The sequence below is a fragment of the Zalophus californianus genome, chromosome 6 (assembly GCF_009762305.2).
Source record: "Zalophus californianus isolate mZalCal1 chromosome 6, mZalCal1.pri.v2, whole genome shotgun sequence".
NCBI classification, from domain to species: domain Eukaryota; kingdom Metazoa; phylum Chordata; class Mammalia; order Carnivora; family Otariidae; genus Zalophus; species Zalophus californianus.
Genome location: NC_045600.1, coordinates 93,448,561 through 93,470,706, shown reverse-complemented (window position 1 = coordinate 93,470,706; position 22,146 = coordinate 93,448,561). Strand labels below are relative to the sequence as shown.

The window sequence follows — 22,146 nt, the reverse complement described above, 5'->3', positions numbered from 1 at the left end:
GTTAATGAAAATGGCAGAACTTTAAAAATATGGTATTTTGGTCTGTCAATTTATTGTGATTAGGTTTAGATTCACTTCTAATCCTCCCAAAGATGTGCCTGTTTATTTTGCTTAGGCTAGCATTAATTTCATAGTAACTAAGAAAATATTGCTTAAGGAGCCAGTGTGAGATTTGATATTTGCTGGACCTAATCATTTGAAAAATATTTACTGACAAACTGTCATGTATAAAGCAGTTTTTTTTTTTTTAAAGATTTTATTTATTTATTTGACAGAGAGAGACACAGCGAGAGAGGGAACACAAGCAGGGGGAGTGGGAGAGGGAGAAGCAGGCTTCCCGTGGAGCAGGGAGCCTGATGCGGGGCCTGATCCCAGGACTCTGGGATCATGACCTGAGCCGAAGGCAGACGCTTAATGACTGAGCCACCCAGGCGCCGCTATGTATAAAGCAGTTTGCCAGCAACCAGAAAAATATAAAACCAATTGCGTCTCTATACTTTCCTGTCTGCATTCACTGCATGGGTAGACACATCTTAGTTCTACCTTTTGACCTCTCCACAATATTTGACAAGGCCTGTCACACTGTTTTCTTAAAAACCTTTGTGACATTAATTTTCCTTTAACAACTTCTAGTCCAGCCAGGGAAACTAGCTACAAATACATGAAAAGTTACATAAAACATAGGGTCTAAAGAGTAGTTCAACACCACAGGAGCACCTGGGTGGCTCAGTTGGTTGGGCAACTGCCTTCGGCTCAGGTCATAATCCTGGAGTCCTGGGATCGAGTCTCGCATGGGCTCCCTGCTCAGCAGGGAGTCTACTTCTCCCTCTGACCCTCCCCTGTCTCGTGTTCTCTCTCTCTCTTTCATTATCTCTCTTTCAAATAAATAAATAAAATCTTTAAAAAAAAAGAGTAGTTCAACACCACAATATTAAAGATGTCCAAAGGTTATGATGAACTATTGCCAAATGAGTAATACTACCTTGAGAGTTAGCGTGTAATAAACACTATGTACCAGGCATAGTTCTAAGTGTTTTACTTGCTATAACCCATTTAATCCTCACAACAATCCTATGAAGTGGGGCTGTTATTACCACTTTATGGGTAAAGAAATTAGGGCTCAGAGGGATTGCTCAAGATTATACAGGTATTAAGGAATGAAGCTGGGATTTTAAGCCAGAAAATTTGTCTTCATGATTTCTGCTCATAATCACTCTGCTATCTTGTAAAGATAGTAATGACTTTAGGATGCCTAAGAGGGAAATTTCATTATGGGCTGCTTTGTCAAGGAAGGCATCAAGAAGGAAGAAGGATTTTGACTGAATTTTAAAGGTAGAGAGAGTTTGGATTGACAAGGAGAAAGGGGGTAGACCCTATGAGAATTGGAATGTATTTTGGAGATAGTGAATGTAACAGGCTGAGTGGAGCAGAGATTTAGAAAGATGTGTGTTCTAGTTCCGGGCTCACATATTAAAGTATCTGCTATAAAGCATGTTCAGAAGTGGCAAAAGGTGCTCTCTGACATCAGTGTTAGGTAAGACAAATAGATATATTTATGAATAGTATGGCTTATGATATAATAAGTAAAATCAGGGAGGCATCGTCTGAAGAATGAATAGACGAGGGGAAGTGCATTTCAGGGATCCAGAAAAGCATCTGCAAAGGCAGGGAGGTATGCACAATAATGTGTGTTTGGGGAACTACACAAGTTCCATGTTGTTAGGATGTGAAGTAAGAGTGCAGGACTGGCGAGAGGATGGGGGCTGGGAACCACATGGAAGAGGGCCTGGTGATCATCCTAAAACTCTGGGACTTCAAGTGATATGTGATGGGGAGTGATTGTAGTGTTTCTAAAACAGGAAGGATGCTGGATTTGTGTTTTAGAGAGGACTCATTGGTGGCCGCGTGGAGGATGAATTTCAGGAGAGCAAAACAGAGGCAAGATTAGTTGGGAAGAAGGCAGAAGGCAGGGAAGAATTAGGGGAGGGCCTTGAATGCCAAATTAATTTATTCAACTGCTCTGTGTTAGGCACAACATTTGGCACTGTGAGCTATATTTTCTTAGGTTAATTCTCAGAACAGCCCCGTAGATTGGTAGGTAATATTATAACTATTTTCCAAATAAGGAAGCCAAGTCTCAGAGACATTAAGTAGTTCTGCCAGAGGTTGCATAGCCAGAAGTGGCTTTTGTGTATTGCAGGGATCAGTGCAAGGACCAGTCAGTTTGGGGAAGGACATTATATCCATAATAAACAGGCAGGTAGAGGTCGAGGGGCAGATGGTAAATTCCTCTCCATCTAGCATAGTTCATTCCAACCTATTTTGAATATTTGACCTCTGTATATCTCTGCAATATTAAGAAAAGTGGCTTTTTACAAAACCAGCTAGTCCTTCTCTACAATTAAATTTCATTTTTTTCCCTTTTTTACTTGTCATATGTTATTTGCCCTTAGTGCATGGTTGAGTGACAATTTGCATGCTTGGCTTTTCCATAAAGCCGTTATTTCCTTGGCTTTAAAGTGAGTAGTGCTTCTTAAACTCTTAATCTCAGAGTCATGAGTTCAAGCCCAGCCTGGAACCTACTTAAAAAAAAAATTAAAACCCAAAACTTCTGATTCAGTAACTGGGTTAAAAAAGTCTAAACTTCCCTCTGAAACCGATGATACATTATATGTTAATTGATTGAATTTACATTAAAAATGGAAAAATAAAAAATAAAATATTAAAAAAGTCTAAACTTCTCAAACTATATTAGCAAAAATTCTTAATACAAGTCAATACATCTAGTGAAAAAGAAGACTTCCATTTCTACCAGTTCTGTGCCTTTGGAAGGTGCCAGGAAAAGAATGCATTTAATAACTGAGAAGCATATCAGGAATAGAAAATAAGCAAAATGTATAAGGCTGTTTTAATTTTATTGCCATGATTTATCCAGATGCTGTATCTTATGCATTTTCAGGATTTGGAATATCGTCTAGATCCAAAGACGAAGGAGCTGCCTCACTTGAGAAACCCTGACATACTTGTGGGTGAAAATGACCTCACAGCCCTCAGCTATCTTCATGAGCCTGCTGTGCTCCACAATCTCAGAGTCCGCTTTATTGACTCCAAACTTATTTATACATATTGTGGTAAGTGTGCCTTGCTGTCTGAGTGGACCATGAACTCTGTCCTCTAATGGATATAGCCGCGGAATTATTGTGCCCGGGGAAAGAAGGCTGCAGTTGGATTTTCTCCTAGAGAGACAATCACTAAAGAGTTATCAGAAAAGATTTACCATGGGGCGCCTGGGTGGCTCAGTTGGTTAAGCGACTGCCTTCGGCTCAGGTCATGGTCCTGGAGTCCCGGGATCCAGTCCCGCATCGGGCTCCCTGCTCAGCAGGGAGTCTGCTTCTCCCTCTGACCCTCTTCCCTCTCGTGCTCTCTATCTCTCATTCTCTCTCTCAAATAAATAAATAAAATCTTTAAAAAAAAAAAAGAAAGAAAAGATTTACCATGTTCATTAGCTAGTTGCATTTTGTGCTGAATAAGCTCTTTTGTGAACTTACATAATTTTGCTCAGAAAAAAAAAAACAAAACCCAACTGGGCCCATCTTTTAGAGTTTCTTCCTCCCAGAGAAGTCATTTGACAAATTCAGTGACAGTTTGCCAGTTACTTTCATCTCGTACAACTCGTACAAGAACTGCTACCTAAAGAGTAGATGTACAAAGATTTATCTTTGGTGCAGGTTCAGGAAGTTTAGTGTTCTCTTGTTCTCAATGCAGGACTGACGACTCACAGTAACTGTTCTTGCTTGATGTACTGGCCTGGACACATGCTTGTTGCGGTATTAGCTGCCAGTGACCCAGCTCGGGATTCTTTTTCTTTCTCTTAGAAATTAAGCACCATGTGCTTTTGGGTTTTTTCCCCTTTTCCTTCTTTTGTCTCTCTCTCTCTTTTTTTTCTTAACCTTATTTTCTCCCTTGTCCCTGGCTCTTTCCTCTACTGACTTATCTTTCTTTCCCTGATTACTCTCCTCTGAGCTCAGGTCTGGGATTTCATTCATTTTCTTCTAAGTCTGTTTGCTTGGGTGACCAACTCAGCACTCACCATTTCTTCCTTACTCCCCTGCTTTGGACAGAGACAGCTATCTTCTCTTCTTAAAGGAATTTGTACCTCTTGTATCCTTGATACTAACTCTTTTTCTTCCTTCTCTATGAACCACATATTTCTGTTTCTCAATTTTCATTTTTCCACTTATCTTTTTCTTGCACATATATTACCTTCTTGGTGAAGCCTCCCTTGCCTGCCTTATCTAAATCATAAACCCCTACTCCCCTCCTTAGTTTCCGTCTTTTTTTTTTTTTTTTTAAAGATTTTATTTATTTATTTAACAAAGAGAGACACAGCGAGAGAGGGAACACAAGCAGGGGGAGTGGGAGAGGGAGAAGCAGGCTTCTCACCGAGCAGGGAGCCCGATGCGGGGCTCGATCCCAGGACCCTGGGATCATGACCTGAGCCAAAGGCAGACACTTACTGACTGAGCCACCCAGGCACCCCAGTTTCCGTCTTCTTTCTCTGTTTAATTTTTCTCCTTTTTCTTTCTAGTATCTAACCTGTGATATTTATTTTTTCTTATCTTGTTAATTGTCTAAATTTCCCACTAGAATATAAGGACTATGAGAATAAAGATTTGTCTTTTTTTGTTTACTGTTATAAACCGAGCACTCAGCAAAGACTTGAGGCATACTTGGAGCTGAATTAATATTTGTTGAATGAAGGAGTTCATTAAGTTAATATACACCTACTATAAAATTTAAGGAAATACAAAGAAAAATATAAAAAAGGAAAAATAATTACATGTAATTCACTACTGAAAAATAACCAGTATTATGTTGACATATCCTATATGTGTGTGTATGTGAGAAAGTATAAATAGATACGAAATTGGAATTAGTCTGTATATAATTTTGTGTCATCTTTTCCTATGGCATTTAATATTCTTTAAAAACATAATTTGTGGTGGTAGTATAATAGTCTGTCATATAGATGTAACAAAATATTTGGTTACTCTTCCTTTATGATATATTTTGTTTGATTCTACTTTTCACTCTTGTGAATAATATTATGACAAACATCTTTATGAAAAAAACCTTTGCTTGAATGTCTGGTTATTTCATTTGGATAAATTTCTAGAAGTGAATTTTTTATTTAAATATTATGAAAATATTTAAAGTTCTTTTAACATTGCCATAGTTTTTATTTTTAATAGCTTAGGCCAGTTTTTAAATGGTGTTTTAGTTAGGTCTAGGTGTAATAGGCTCAGAGACAAAGGCTGTGATATATTTTGATCTTTAACAATTTGTTAGTTCAAGATTAATGGAAATCGAAATTTGTGTTAACTCTGATTCTCACTTCACTAAGTTTGATATGTCCATTAGTATATCATTAATTTCTTCTTTTACTTTTTTTACCCCTCCCCCAGGTATAGTCCTAGTAGCTATAAATCCTTATGAACAGCTGCCTATTTATGGAGAAGATATTATTAATGCATATAGTGGTCAGAATATGGGTGATATGGATCCACATATCTTTGCAGTAGCTGAAGAAGCTTACAAGCAAATGGCCAGGTTGGTGAAAGCTCTATTTATTTTTTCATGACTCTTACTAGTTGTGATCGTTTCTTTTTTGCTGAGTCACAGATATTTTAAAACACAGTGAAGAGCAACTGGTAAATTATTATTAAATAAACAGCCTTTACTATTTCAGATGGCCTGCATTATTATTAAAATAACCTCATATTTATAAAAGGACATATAGTTTTTAAAAATTGCCTTTGGAATCTCCTCCTGATCCTGTGACTGTGCAAGGAGAGATGTTATGTTTACAGATGAGAGGATCAAGGGTTGGTGGTTTTAAGTGATGCGCCCACTGTCCTTCAGCTAATGAATGACAGACTAGAAATAAAAGGCCTAAGAGCAAGAAGAATCTGTCTGTATCTTAGAGAATTAAATATCAAGGAAATTGTGAATTTAATGTTACTCTTATGTTCTAGAGACCAGTGATCCTGAACAGCATCAGTAAAATGTCTTTGATATTAACCATGGAAGCCTAACATTTTGAGAGTAGAAAACCAGAGAAAAAAAGCTACTTTCAAGACTAGATTACACTCTTAATAATGTAGTATAATGTAAATCAAAACTATGGATGTATAGAATAGTATACATTTAACTCATTTCTCCAGTCTTCAGTTAAGAACCAGCATATTATAAATACGATGTGGGAATCCCTCAAGCAATTTATGAAGTGGAAAGAAAAGTAATACTGCAGAGGTTTTATTTTCTCCTTTCCAACCAGGGAGAGTGTTTGTACATAATTGGGCCAGCATGTGACAGAAATTTAGAATTATTTTATTGACAGAATTCATAGAAATCATTATGCCCTTTTATTAATAAAATATTACTTCTAATGATCATTAACAATTATTAAGTACTCTGTGCAAGGCACTGTTTAATTGCCTTCCATTTTGTTAAGTAATTTTATCCTCACAGCAACCTTCTGAGGTTGGTATTATTATTATTATTTTTTTATTTGTTTGTTTGTTTTAAAGATTTTATTTTTAAGTAATCTCTACATCCAATTTGGGGCTCCAACTCACAACCCTGAGATCAAGAGTAGCACTCTCCACCAACTGAGCCAGTCAGGCAGAGGTTGGTATTATTATTAATCTTCATTTTACAAATGAGACAACTTAAGCACTGAGAAGTTATTTAACTTTCCTAAGGCCACATAACTAGGAAGACTAGCTTTCAAATTGCATTAGTCTAACACTATGAAATATTATATTAAATATAAAATGACTAAATATAGTTATGTACTGCATTACATGCTGTATTATAGCAGATTCTGTTATAAAATGGGAATGAGTGTCAAAAGTATAAGAAAGGTTACTTTTTTTAAGGATTTATTTATTTGAGAGAGAGAGAGTGCACACATGTGAGTGACGGGGAGGGGCAGAGGGAGAGAATCTTGAAGCAGAACTTCCGCTGAGCGTGGAGCTCCATAGGGAGGGGAATTGGGGGGGGTGCTGAGTCCCACAACCCATGAGATCATGACCTGAGCCAAACCTAGAGTTGGCCGCTCAACTGACTGAGCCACCCTGATGCCCCAGAAATATTACTTTTTTAAGCTTTTAAATTCCATCTATCAGTATAATTTTTTCCCTAAAATGAGAAAAGCCCAATATTTGACTTGTATAGTACTGGAGCATTTGATACAATGTTAGCACCACACAAGTACAGCCAGAGAACTACCAGGCAGAGAGGGAATTGTGTGGCGTGTCAGGACCTAAAAACTGTCTCTGAAAAATGTTATACTGCTCCTAGAGAATGATATGACTTCTTTGAAAATACTAATCTTAAATATGAAAGTTTGGTTCTTAGCATTTTTTGTGACAGGAAATCCAAGAAGAGTGTTAGATTTATATCACTGTTTCTGGCTTTTCAGCCCTGGATTTACTCTGGTTTCCTAACATCCCCCTGCCCCCCATTATTCCCCTGTGACTCAGTCAATGTGATTACTGCAGGGTCGCTTGTTTCTTTTCCCTCCTCTCAGTTTTGTTTTTTAGGCAGTTTTAAAATACACTTCAATCAGTTATGGTAAGTTCACCATTTATATGAGTAAATCTGTACACATAAAATGTGCTGCAATAGCTAAATAGACCATGTCTCTTAGGCATAAGGTTGGAGATAGATATTGCAGGATCCTTTCTTATCATCTTTTCCTTGCCGAGTGGAGATGTGCCGTATTTACCAGATGTGAAACCTAGAGTTTCACATTGCTGGTACTCCTAGAGGCCCCTTACATCTTCAGGGAATATATAGTCACTTGTTCAGTAGACCTTTACTGCACACCATCCACACACTGTCCTGGGCATGGGGGACACTAACAGCAAACAAGTGTGACAAAATAGACAAAAATTCTTACCCTCATGAAGTGAGGCATGATAAACAGAAGTAAATAAGATACACAGTTTGTCACATATTAATAAGTGCTATCCTGGAAAATAAAGTTAGAAAAGTAGATAAGGAATGCTAGGTGGGCCAGAGGGCATATGTACTAGGCTAAGGGAAAGCCTCATTGTAAAGCTGCCTCCCCCCACCTTTTTTTCCAAACTTCAAAAAAAAAAAATCTTAAACTTACAAAAAGGTTGGAAAAGTAGTACACAGAGGTACCATACACCCTACATCCAGTTTCCCCAAATGTTAACATGTTACATAGCCATAGTAAATAATTGAAACCAGGAAATTCACATTGATATAATACTAGTAAGTAATCTAAAAATCTTGTTCACATTCATCATTTCCCCTCTGATGTCCTTTTTCTGGTCTAGGATCCAATCTAGAATCATACATTGCATTTAGTTCTGTCTCCTTAGGCTCCTTCAATCTAGGACCATCCATTAATCCTCTTTCTTTTCATGGCTTTGACACTTTGGAAGAATATTAGCCAGCTATCTTGTAGGCCTTGAGGGCACAGCAGTAGAAAAATTAGGCAAAACAGACTGCAAAAATCCTTCCCCTCCTGAAAGTTTAAGGTTTTCTCCTAATTAGATTGAGGCTAGCAGTGCGCTTGGGGCAGGAACCTCACAGAAGTATCGTGCCCTTCATCATAGAGAGGAAACACAAGATTCCAATTACTGGCGATGTTAAGTTTGATCACTTGGTTATGGCGGTATCTACCAGATTTCTCTACTATAATTACTATTTTAAACTTTGAAATTAGTAAGTATATTATGGGAAAATACTTTGAGATTGTGCAAATATCCTGTTTCTCATCATACTTTCACTTTACTAATTTTAACATCCATTGATGATTCTTGCCTGCAACAGTTTATTATGTGGTGTTTGTCAAATGGTCATTTGCTATTTCCATCATTCCTTCTCCAGGTATGAATAGGAATTCTACTCTTAAGGAAGAGCTATTCCTTTCCCCCCATTTATTTAGTGTTTACTTATTTTTATTTGTATCAATATGGACTCATGGGTATTTATTTTATTCTGTGGATTATTCTCCATTACTATCATTATTTATTTTTTTCAAACTCTCTCAGAGTTGGCCCTTGGGAGCCCTTTCAAGTGTCCTTTCAACAGTCCTCCATTGTTTTTTGATCATTTCCTTACTTTCTAGCACCATCTGGCTTATTTTCTAATTTCCTTGCCCATTCTGGAATTAGCCATTTCTTCAAGGAGCCCTGGTTCCTTTTTGGGGGGAATGTATACTTAGAAACAAAGATCTGTCTGCTAGGCGTGCTCACTACGACTGGAGCATCATCTCTAAGCCCAGTACACAGGGCTAGGAAATACATGTTTCCCCATAGCCTCACCAACAGAATGTGTTGTCATACTTTCAAAATTTCACCACACTGACAGGTGAGAAATGGTATCCCGGTTTTGTTTTGATTTGCCTTTCTCTAAATATGAGACAGTTGCATACATACAAATGTCTTTCCATGCACACACACACACACACACACACATCTATGTCTATTTTAATGTGTATCTCTATATATTTTAAAAAACATGGGTTCATATCGATACATCCAATTCCAATTCAACACCACAGATTTAATTTTTGTTTTCTCTTTTTCCTTCTTTTACTTCTTTCTTTGGTCTTGAGAAACTTGGCTCTTATTATCCACAATATATTTACTTCTTTGCTGAATCCTAGAATACTCAAAAAGTAGTTTAAGAAATATTAACCCGCAACCCTGTGAAAAGCAGATTTACCACTCAAGTACAATATTTGTGTCCAATTCATTTTCTCTATAGCCTCATAGAATATAGTTAAAGTTCTGATTTCCAAAGTTACTTAGGTTAGTTCTTGTCTTACCCACTTTATTAGTTTATTCAACCACTTTCCCATATATGGTCCTTCAGATTGTTTTCATCATTCTGCAGTTATAAACAATGCTGTAATGAATAACTTTGTATATATGTATTTCTGTATTTTAAGAAATGTAGCTTCAGATAAGTTGCTAAAAGTGGCATTGCTAGGTCAAAAGGTAGGTGTAAATGTAGTTTTGTAGGTATTGCCATATTCCTTCTAGAAGAGTTGTACTGGTTTGTATTTCTGCCAAAAGTGTTCAAGAGTCCTTGCTTCCCCATAGCCTCATCAACAAAAAAATGTGTAGTCTTTCTTTTTAGTTTTTCACTATCCAATGATATCTCAATGTTGTTTTCATTTGTATTTCTTTAAATATGTGTGAGTTTGAACATCTTTTCATGTGTTTTAGAGCCATTTTATTAATGCGTTAGTTTCTTTGTTTATGTGGTAAACTGTCTACTCATGTCTGTTTCAATTTTTCTATTGTGTTTTCAGTCCTTTGATCCTCAATTTTAAGAGTTTTTTTAATTTATATTTTTTAAGTTTCTTTCTTTCTTTTTTTTTTTTTAAGATTTTATTTATTTCACAGAGAGAGACACAGCGAGAGAGGGAACACAAGCAGGGGGAGGGGGAGAGGGAGAAGCAGGCTTCCTGCCGAGCAGGGAGCCCGATGCGGGGCTCGATCCCAGGACCCTGGGATCATGACCTGAGCCGAAGGCAGACGCTTGACGACTGAGCCACCCAGGCGCCCCTTAAGAGTTTTAAAAAATATGTTAGGGATATTGGCCCTTTGCCTGTGGTATATAAGCAAATATCCCTCCCCCCATTTGTAAATTTTGTTTTGATTTTGTTTATAGTGTTTTTTTCCCTGCAAAATCATCAGTCTTTTTTTTAATTGCTCTGAATTTTGAGTCATTGTTAAAAACCTTTCCGTATACCAGGATAAAAGAGAAATTCATCCATGTTTTCTTCTAGTCTTTGTATTGTTTTATAATATACTTTTAGATACCTGATTCCATTGAAGTTTATTCTTTTGTATGATATGAGATATGGATCTAAATTTATCTTTTTTCCAAATGGCTACCTCATTATCCCAGCATCACTTATTAAGAAACCCATTTTGCCCCAGTTCTTTCAGATGCCATTTAGCATATCCTAGGTTTTCTCATTTTTTTTTTAAGATATTATTTATTTGACAGACAGAGACACAGCAAGAGAGGGAACACAAGCAGGGGGAGTGGGAGAGGGAGAAGCAGACTTCCTGTGGAGCAGGGAGACTGATGCGGGGCTCGATCCCAGGACCCTGGGACCATGACCTGAGCTGAAGGCAGCTGCGTAACGACTGAGCCACCCAGGCACCCCGTTTTCTCATGTTTTTGGATTAACTTCTTGTCTCTGTTCTTTTCACCTCCCTTTGTCTATTCATGTCCTAGTACCACATTATTTTAAATATAGTGGCTTTATAGTATTTTTTTTTAAAGTAGGCTCCATGCCCAGTGTGGAGCCCAATGTGGGGCTTGAACTCATGACCCTGAGATTAAGACCTGAGCTGAGATCAAGAATCAGACACTTAATCGACTGAGCCACCCAGGCACCCCTTTATAATATTTTTAAATGTTTGGTATCATTAAACCCTCTCATAGTTTGTCCTTTTCATTATTTTCTTGGCTTTCCTTAGATATTTGTTTTTCCATACAGACTTTGGCATAAAAACTCCATAAAAAATAAAGCTGTCTTTTGAGTAATTACATGAAGGTAGGATAAAGCAAGTCATTCACATCTGGGGAAGAATATTCCAGGCAGAGAGACCATCACCTGCAAGGACCGTATAAGGCCATGTAGGGTATCGTAGCAAATTTGACTTCTTCTCTGGGTGTGAGTTTTGAGCAGAGGAATGGCCTGATCTTGCAGCTGTGATAAAAATCGACCATAGATTGCTGCCAAAAATGCGTATCCTGAATCTAATCAGGAGGAAACACCATCAAAACTGAAAATGAGGGGCATTCTACAAATATATATACTCTTCCAAATTATGACGATCAAAAAAGTCAAAGGTTGAGTATTTGTTTATGATTAAAGGAGATGAACGATATATGCCAGTTAAGTCAATGCATATTCTTTTTTTTTCTTTTTTTTAAGATTTTATTTATTTATTTGAGAGAGAGAGAGAATGAGAGATAGAAAGCATGAGAGGGAGGAGGGTCAGAGGGAGAAGCAGACTCCCCACCGAGCGGGAAGCCCGATACGGGACTCGATCCCAGGACTCCAGGATCATGACCTGAGCCGAAGGCGGTCGCTTAACCAGCTGAGCCACCCAGGTGCCCAGTCAATGCATATTCTGAATTGAGTCCTTGATGACGGGGAGGGAAGGTAACTATGTAGGGAACATTGCTGGATGGTTGATAAAATTGGAATATAAACTGTGGACTAAATAATACTAATATATCAATGTTACATTTCATGATTTTGATTATTGTAGATATGTAAAAGCATGTCACTGTTCTGAGGAAATATAGTACTCTAAATTATATAGGAGGCATCATGTCTGTAACCCACTCTTAAATATTTCAGAAAATATTAAAATAAGAGAAACAGAGAAGTTAGTAAAATAAACAGGCAAAACCTATAAACAATTGGTGAATCTGAGTAAAGCATATATAGGAGTTCATTTTACTAGTTTTGCAATTTTCCATAAGTTTGAAATAATATCAAAACTAGTTAGAAAACAAAAACAAAGCTTCTTTGCTGCATCTCCTTCGAGAATGAAGACCGTTCTCAGCAATCAAGACTGTTGACGTTCCAGAAAATGTCGACATCGCTCTGAAGGGACACACAGTTATTGTGAAGGGACCCAGAGGAACCCTGCGAAGGGACTTCAGTCACATCAATGTAGAACTCGGTCTTTTTGGAAAGAAAAAGAAGAGGCTCCGAGTTGACAAATTGTGGGGAAATAGAAAGGAGCTGGCAACTGTTCGCACTATCTGTAGTCACGTGCAGGACATGATCAAGGGCGTTACACTGGGTTTCCGTTACAAGATGAGGTCTGTGTATGCTCACTTCCCCATCAACGTTGTTATTCAAGAGAATGGTTCTCTTGTTGAAATCCGAAATTTCTTGGGTGAGAAATACATCTGCAGGGTTCAGATGCAGCCAGGTGTTGCTTGTTCTATATCTCAAGCCCAAAAAGATGAGTTAATTCTTGAAGGAAATGACATTGAACTTGTATCGAACTCAGCTGCTTTGATTCAGCAAGCCACAACTGTTAAAAAACAAAGATATCAGAAAATTTTTGGATGGTATCTATGTTTCTGAAAAAGGAACAGTTCAGCAGGCTGATAAATAAGATCTGAGTTGTCCATCTACAGAAACAGCAAGATGCCGGATGATTTTTCAGACTTATTTGTGATATTTTAAAGATTTTAAAAAGCTATACTGATTTGGAAAAAAAAAACAAAAAACAAAAGCAAGAATTAAAAGAACAGTTGTAAGTGAGACAAGGGTAGAATCCCGAAGACAAGTTAGGAGGTTTTTGTATTGATCTAAGCAAGAAATAATGATAATCTAGTTAAATAAGATATTAACGGAGAAGGTAAAAAAAGAAGGTAAATGGATGGATTCTGGATGTATTTTAAGAAAGAATGGACAAAACCTTGCTTATGTGAGGGTATGAGAGAAAAAGAGGAGTCAGGGATGGTGGCAAAGTGTTTGGTCCAAGCACCTGAAAGGTGGGGGTTGCCATTTAGTGAGGTGAAGGACATTGAAAGAAGAGCAGGTTGTATTTGTGGGGTGGGAGAGTGGCAGGAGGAAGGGTTGGAGTTTCATTTTAGATATCTGTCCTCCAAGCAAAGCTGACAGAAGTGATCCTTCCCCAGGAGGCATATGTCCAATGACAGTAGCCATAACCAGGATCCTTGACTCAGGACTCCTTCCTAAGCATGTCCCTTACAGAGAACAGTGCCCTCATGGAACACCTTCATAGTCAGGCCTCTTACTTTTAATAGTGCTGTTGACTTACATGAGAAAATGTCGGTGCGCTGCTGTGTCTGTTTTTCTTCTCATGCTCCTGTGTCCCATTTATGCCAGTCTTTTCTCAGGCTGAACTGACTGCTCTTTGACAACTAAATGACAGCATCGTTTTCCTTAAAACAAGCTTTTTTTCTTTTGTTTCCTTAAAACCAGGTAATATTGATTACTTTAATTTGGTATACTTTTTCCCCATTGTGACCGGTAAATAAATTTTTTTGACTAAGTTTCATTTATGGGTTTTCTTGAAATAAATTAGATACTTATATGTATAACCTTGGTATAATAAAAAAGATATCTGTACTAATCACAGCTGCATCAGTAAATAACTATATGTTTAAATCTCCTTGTCTGCCTTGGTCTCAGTTTTATTACCTATAAAATGGAACAGTTTCACTGGATGGTTTACCTTGACACTTGTGGTGTTCTGTGGTATGCATCTGTTACCTTTCTGTTTCATGAAGAGTAATTAATAAGCATGTTGCTCTTCCTAGTGGAGAGCAGACTATGGTAAGGAGCTGTGTAGCAAAGCAGAATGAACATGGTGTAGACTTCTTGGAAACCAGGAGATGTGGTATGTGACGTCATTCATAGAGCTCTGCTCTAACCTTGGATAAGCCATCTAACCTCTCTGTATTACTATTTTCCCTAACAAGGAAATAATAGTACCTTGTTATTAAGTAACAAGGTATTATTATTGTATTACTGTATTACTATTTTATTGTAATTTATTATTGTATTACTGTATTACTATTTTCCCTAACAAGGAAATAATAGTACCTTGTTATTAAGTAACAAGGTATTATTATTTCATGTAAACAAATAAAGGTATTATTATTTCATGTAAACATGAAAGCATGGTTAAGTAAGTAACCATGCTTACTTCAAAGGTTAAAATTATACTAGATAGATAAACATAAAAGCACTCTGAATAGCATAACATAGAGACTTACTTGTGCACGTTTTATTCAGTCTAGAATATCCTTCTCTGTGCTCCTTTATCTGCCTGAGTTTTATTTATTTTCCATGATCCCACCCAGGTTTTTCTTTGAGACTACCTCAGTGCCTGGTATATGATTGCTCTTCAGGATTCTTTAAATACGAATTTGACACTTAGTGGGTACTAGCTGCCCCATAAGGTTGTAGGAGGAATAAAATACAGTAAATATAAGTCTATTAAAGTTATAAACATATGTAACTGGGTATTTCTGTTATGGCATCTTTATATTAATGAACACAGAAGTCAGTTTGACCTGAGAGAATCTTATAGTCATGTGAATGGTTCCTCAGTAGGAACTGAATGACCTTAGCATGTATCTCTAGGGAACACTTCTTTTCATTTCCTGAATAGTCTCTCTGCTTCTCTAAAGCACAGCTTTCACCAGTCTGCCTGCACATTTTTTAATGGGAAATAATTCAACTTCAAAAATAATACTAAATATTGTCATTGTGAACTCATTGTCTAATGTCAGCTTTAGAATTTAAATCTTTTCTTCTTGAATGGAAGGAGCTAGAGAGTCTAATGCTAAGCGAAATAAACCAGAGAAAGACAATTGCCATATGCTTTCACTCATATGTGGAATTTAAGAAACAAAACAAACAGGTAAAGGGAAAAAAATAAGAGAGAGACAGACAGACAAAGCAAGAAACAGACTCTTTAACTCTAGAGAACAAACGGATGGTTACCAGAGGGAGGTGGGTGGGGGGGTTTGGGTGAAATAGGTGCTAGGGATGAAGGAGGGCACTTGTGATGAGCACCAGGTGATGTATGGAATTGTTGAATCACTATATTGTACAGCTGAAACTAATATAACACTGTGTTAACTAACTGAAAATAAAAACTAAAAAAAACATCTTGAGCTTGATCAAAAGGAGAAATCATGAAAACACAGAGCATAGCAGCTGATTTTGATGAGTGATAATGGTGTAGAAAAACTTAACATGTCTTAACAAGAGAGATAGGGATTAGAGTCTCAAGTGGAGCCACATCTTTAAGTCATTACAGTAAAAACAAGGCTCTGGAAGAAAGCCTTATAACACATGAACTTAATATTTTCTCTTTTGAACAAGGGAGAAACAATTAGGTTGATTGCCTGCAAAAGAGTAAAACTCTAGATTTTATTTCATGTAAACATGTTCACTTATAAGCTAAAAATTAGATGTAGGTGCTTGTACACTTAACCAAGGTAAACGGCAACACCCAGTGGTTATCAGAGAGTCAATATCAACACGGGTGGAAAGATTAAATGGTGTTCCACATGAAGTCAGGTCCGAGGTTGGCATTAGTTTAGTCATGAATGATCAGGATGTGAATGAAAAGTATGCTCATTAAATTTGCAGAGAATAAGTTGATGGTCTTAGAAGATATGAATAGTATTCAGTATGACCATGATGAACTAGAGAGATTACATTTTTTATTTTTTATTTTTTAAGATTTTATTTATTTATTTGACAGAGAGAAAGCGAGAGAGAGCATGAGCAGGGGGAGCGGCAGAGGGAGAAGCAGGGAGCCCGATGAAGGGCTCGATCCCAGGACCCTGGGATCATGACCTGAGCTAAAGGCAGGGGCTTCACTGACTGAGCCACCTGGGTGTCCCGAGATTACATTTTTTAAGGGGTACAGTTCAGAAGGAAAATCTATAAAAGAATATACCTGATGCAAAATGAAAACTGAGTAGATAGAAGAAAGGGCTGGACAGACCAAATAGATACAGATAGACTGAATAGATAGAAGTACTGAGGACCAAAGAAGGAAAATGGACTAAAGTGTAACTCCTGTCTTTCATCAACCCAGAGTGGATATTCTGTTCTTGAATATTCTGTTCTTGAAACCTTTTCCTGAGGTTTCAGGCACCTCTACATAGTTTCATTCCCATTGCATTCTTCCCATACATCCTAGTTTTCACCTAATCATCATGTAAAAGTCAGTGAAATAATCACCTTTTCAAGAAAGCATTTCCTGACATCCCCTCCTCACGTCTCCCACCAATTCCATCCTGGGTAGTATCCTGGGTAGACCTTTTTAAAATGGAGTGAAGCAATTACTTCAATCCATTTTAACTGTACTTGGAATCTCTCTCAATAGGCTAAGACCCCAGAGTCTTTTATCTTCATAAAATGATTGGCACATTGTGACTGCTCATTACATGTTTGTTGAATAAATGAACGAAGCGGTATTTTTAGGTGGGGCTTTTAGTTCACATTAGAGCCTCTGGAATCAACATTGATAAAACAGGTCAGAAGAGCTTACCTCCAAAGGCACCCAGTACCCAGGTATTTAGGATTACTATAGAGGTCCTTGAGAGAATTGGCCAAACCAGAAATCATAAATCTGTTTCATGCATCCTTAAGACTGTCCAGATTGATCTGTCCTTGATGAAGAGTGGAGAATTTCTGTTCTTTAATGTGGTTTGATCAGGCTTTTGAAGTGATATCTACATCCCAAAAATAGAAAAAACTCTCTTGTAATGTAAGGACAAGAACCTTGAAAGGTTATAAATACTGGCTGATCATATAAGCAAAATTTCAAAGAACAATAAATTATTATTTACATATATGTAACCATATAAAGCTCATAGCTCCAATGAATAGAAGAGGGTAGACTCTGGTATTCACCTTGAACCATAAAAATTTTAAAAATTTTTATTTTTTTAATTCAAGTATAATTAACATACAGTGTTAGATTAGTTTTAGGTGTACAATATAATGACTCAACAATTCTATATATTACTCATCGCTCATCACTATAAGTGTACTCTTAATCCCCTTCACTTATTTCACCCATCCCCCCACCCACTTCCGCCTTGGTAACCACCAGTTTGTTCTCTGTATTTAAAAGTCCAGGCGCCTGGGTAGTTCAGTCATTAAGCGTCTGCCTTCGGCTCGGGTCGTGATCCGGGGGTCCTGGGATTGAGCCCCGCATTGGCCTCCCCGCTCAGCAGGAAGCCTGCTTCTCCGTCTCCCACTCCCCCTGCTTGTGTTCCCTCTCTCACTGTCTCTCTCTCTGTCAAATAAATAAATAAAATCTTAAGGGAAAAAAAAGTCTGTTTTTCTGTTTGTCTTTTGCCTTTGTTCATTTATTTTGTTTCTTAAATGCCACCTGTGAATGAAATCATGGTATTTGTCTTTCTCTGATTGACCTCTTTCACTTAGCATTATGCCTTCTAGGTCCATCAGTGTTGTTACAAATGGCAAGATCTCATTCTTTTTTATGGCTGAGTAACATTCCATTGTGTATATATACCACATCTTTATTCATTCATCTGTGGATGGACATTTGGGTTGCTTCCATATCTTGGCTATTGTAAATAATGCTACAGTAAACATAGGAGTGAATCTCCCTCTCTCCCTCTCTCTCTCTTTCTCTTCAAGTTAGTGTTTTCATTTTCTTTGGCTAAATACCCAGTAGTGGAATTACTGGATCATAGGGTAATTCTATTTTTAACTTTTTGAGGAACCTCCATACTGTTTTCCACAGTGGCTGCACCAGCTTGGATTCACATCAACAGTACACAAGCGTTCTTTTCCTCCACATCCTCACCAACACTTATTTCTTGTGGTTTTGATTTTAGCCATTCTGACAGGTATGAGATGATGCCTCATTATAGTTTTGATTTACATTTCCCTGATCATGAGTGATGGTAAGCATCTTTTCATGTGTCTGTTGACCATCTGAATGTCTTCTTTGAAAAAATGTCTATTCATGGATTCTGCCCATTTTTAAATTGGATTATTTGGGGTTCTTTGGTGTTGCGTTGTGTAAGTTCTTTAAATAGTTTCGATATTAACTCCTTATTGGATATATCATTTGCAGATCACTTCATTCAGTTGGTTGTCTTTTTTGTTTTGTTGTACAAAAGCTTTTTATTTTGATAAATAAAAATAGTTTAATTTTGCTTTTGTTTCCCCTGCCAAAGGAGACATATCTAGAAAAATGTTTTTACGGCTGATGTCAAAGGGATTATTGCCTGTGTTTTCTAATAGGAATTTTATGGTTTCAGTCTCAAATTTAGGTCTTTAATCCATTTGGGGTTTATTTTTGTGTACAGGATAAGCAAGTGTGGACCATAAAATTTCTATCCCTGATGTTTTTGTCTGTTTTCTCCTCATCGCTGTCATACCCTTCTCATTTTTCCTTTTGTGTGTCTTTATTATCTCTTATCCTTCTCTCGTCTCTGTCTCTGCTTGGCTTCCCATTTCTACCTAGCTCTCCTCTTATTCTCTCTTTTTGGCATTTCTTCCTATATAGCCACGTAGAACTGAAGAACATTTTAAAGACTTTATTGTACCTATTTTATAAAGATTTCTACTTCCTGCGTTTAATTTAAAAGCAGGTAAATTGGTTATTTTACATTTTTACTCTTCGTAGCCCTTTAGTTATTTTGGTCCTCTCAAATTGAGGGGTCCTCCAGAGAAGAAATGTTGCCCATTTTAAATATGGCCACTCAAGACCTTCTGAGTATCTGTAGACCTATCCTTACCCAATTGTCCTTGGCCCCAAGAGTTTACCCTGGCTTAGATTGCAAGTTATAGTCATCCAATATCTGAAAAACAACTCCAGAGTTAGACTTTTAGATGATAGTACTTTAGAATTTGAGAAGGACTCTGGGTACTGCTTAATCTTAAGGATGAGAAAACTGTGAACCAGAGAGGGCTTGGCGATTGCTCAAAGCTGTGTAGCTGGTAAATGACAGATCTAGGATTAAAGCCTTGATTCAGAGGAGCTTTTATATGATGGAAGAGTGGTGCTTATTTATATATTGGAATGGTCTACGAAGCTTGGGAAAAAAGGGAAGACTCTGCCAGAAAGTCAGGGAAATATAAAAAGAATAATAAAGTCCTTTAAAAAACTTAAAAACGACTGATCGTATGGATCCAGGATCCTAAATCCTGGAAAAGAAAATGTATATGGCATGTGCTTGAGGTCAGTGTACATATGTACATAGTTGTATAAATTTCTGATTCATTTGAACAAGCCTTGATCTTACTGCCTTTAATATTTTTATTCTTCCCTATATTATAGGAAAGAGCTATATGAATTTTTAGACTTTTTGATACATTTTGTTATTAAGACTTGAAATAGCCTTTCAAATACAGTACAGTTTAAATAGCAGTTCCCATTAATATTTTCATCAGACTAGCAGAAGCCTCCCCACCTTGTCTGCTGTTGGAAGGAGTGCTGTCACACAAGGGGTGGTGACAACTGATCATGCAGGAATTGGGAAGAGATCATTTTTCTAATCATATTGTAGAAGACAACCCAAAAACTGTTGATACTGTACCTTGATTAATGAATGTATAGAAAAAGGTGAATTCTGAGGACGTTTTAAACGACTAAAAGAAAGGACACTGGCACCACAATGAGAACTGTTTTATTAGATGATTTATGTTTTAGTCAGCTATGAATGAACAGAGGCAATGGGTGTGTCCAGTTCTGTCTAGAAATTCAAATAAAAAGAAAATGAGATGGTGCGTATGAGATTCAATGATGTTTCATAAAAACGGATTACGTGCAAGCTTGTACTATAAAATTTAAACATTCCTTAGTGTGTCACCTAGGTCCTCCTGATTTTCCCCACAATATGGGAGTCAGAGTGTCAGGAACAGGTTGCTCTACTCCCACTGTATTTTTCAAGGTCTATAAAATAAGACAGTTACCCTCATTTCTCAAAGGAAAAAGAAACTTTTCCTTGGAGAAGTCCTGAATTTCTACTTTGGAAATTTATTGCTTAGGACTGTGGATTCTACCACTTTGGTGTCTCTTAAAGCTCTCTACCTCTCTCAATCAGGACAGACACAACCTTTGTTCAGACTTCTGTAAGTTTTCATCTGGACCCTTGGCACTCATACTCCACATTGCTGCCAGAGTGATTTTACTGGTTGGATTGTGCTGTTTTCTGTTGAATGGCGCTCCATTGCCTTTAGGTAAACTTCGGATTCCTTAACATCTCACGTTAGAACTTTATGGTCAGGTTCTTGGTCATCTCTACAACCTTATCCGTCATTACTCTGTGTTCCAGCCAAACTGAATGATATGCTCTTTCCTAACTTCTCGTGCATCTGAGCTTTCATTTATGTTATCTCCTTTCCCTGGAATGTTTCCTTTCTAACTTCCGCATCCCTTGCTTACTTTTTCCTAGTTATGTTTCCAGACCTTGTTCTGGTATCTTCTTCAGGGAGCCTTTCCTGATCACCTCTTCCTCCTTTCCTTGCCCCATCACATGTATTACAATCTCAAATTACTAGTCTCTCTTTCCTGTTAGACCATTAGCCACTTGAGGACGCAGATCACAGCTTATTTAATTTGTATCCCTAGTGTTTAGCACAATGTTTGGCATGTAGTAGGTATTTGATAAATATTGTTGGATAAATAACTCTCTTTTAAAAGATAAAAAGATCGTCTTCCATAGTAGAATAACTTTCCCATCTTGTGGCCTTATAGGATAGTTCCACTAAAAACCTTTGAAGTCATCCTGATCCAGTCTCTTTGTAAGTTAAGGGCACAAATAATACCATCTTTATGTACTTGTTCAGTTATTTTGTTGAAAAGTTAATTGCTGGTACCATCTCAGGAAGTGGCAGTTTCCTACTTCTGTCCTAGTAGAAATCGTAGTCAAAGCAGAGAGATTTAGGGGCGTCTGGGTGGCTCAGTCAGTTAAGCATCTACCTTGGGCTCAAGTCATGATCCCAGGGTCCTGGGGTCCAGCTCTGCGTCGGGCTCTCTGCTCAGTGGGGAGCCTGCTTCTCCCTCTCCCTCTGTCCCCCCACTTGTGCTTGCTCTGTCTCTCTAGTGATCTCTCTCTCTCAAATAAATAAATAATAAAAAAAGCAGATTTATTCTTAGGCTGGGTTGCTCATTGAAGTTCTATTTACTTGTAAGCAATACACATTTATTGAGCATTTGTGATGTGTCAGGCTCTGCACTAGGTGCTGGATATTAAAGATAAACATGATTTAGGTCTTAATCCTCAAAGAAATGATAATCTTGTGAACAAGTATATCATTTAGAGTTTTTGAGTCATTGTGTGAATGAATTAGAGATGGAATACTAGAAAGTCTTTGAGTTCTGACATATTTGAACACGTCAGCCAACAAGTAAATGACCTATTCTCCACTAATGAAGATACTTTCAGTATCTTTAAGTTTGTGGAAGACATGACTTCTTGGACTGTTAACTTCTAGACAATTTCTAATTTTCTTTTTTTAAGATTTTATTTATTTATTTGACAGAGACACAGCGAGAGAGGGAACACAAGCAG

General features: G+C 37.4%; 1 protein-coding gene and 1 pseudogene across 1 annotated transcript in view; both read left to right on the top strand.

The window, feature by feature from the left end:
• Positions 1 to 22,146, top strand: part of MYO5A (myosin VA) — a 192,278-nt gene that overhangs the window by 64,706 nt on the left and 105,426 nt on the right. Inside the window, 2 exon segments of the mRNA XM_027570252.2 lie at positions 2,960 to 3,131; positions 5,466 to 5,610. Of these exon segments, the coding sequence (XP_027426053.1) occupies positions 2,960 to 3,131; positions 5,466 to 5,610 (317 nt within the window).
• On the top strand, positions 12,628 to 13,208 carry LOC113909142 (annotated as a pseudogene).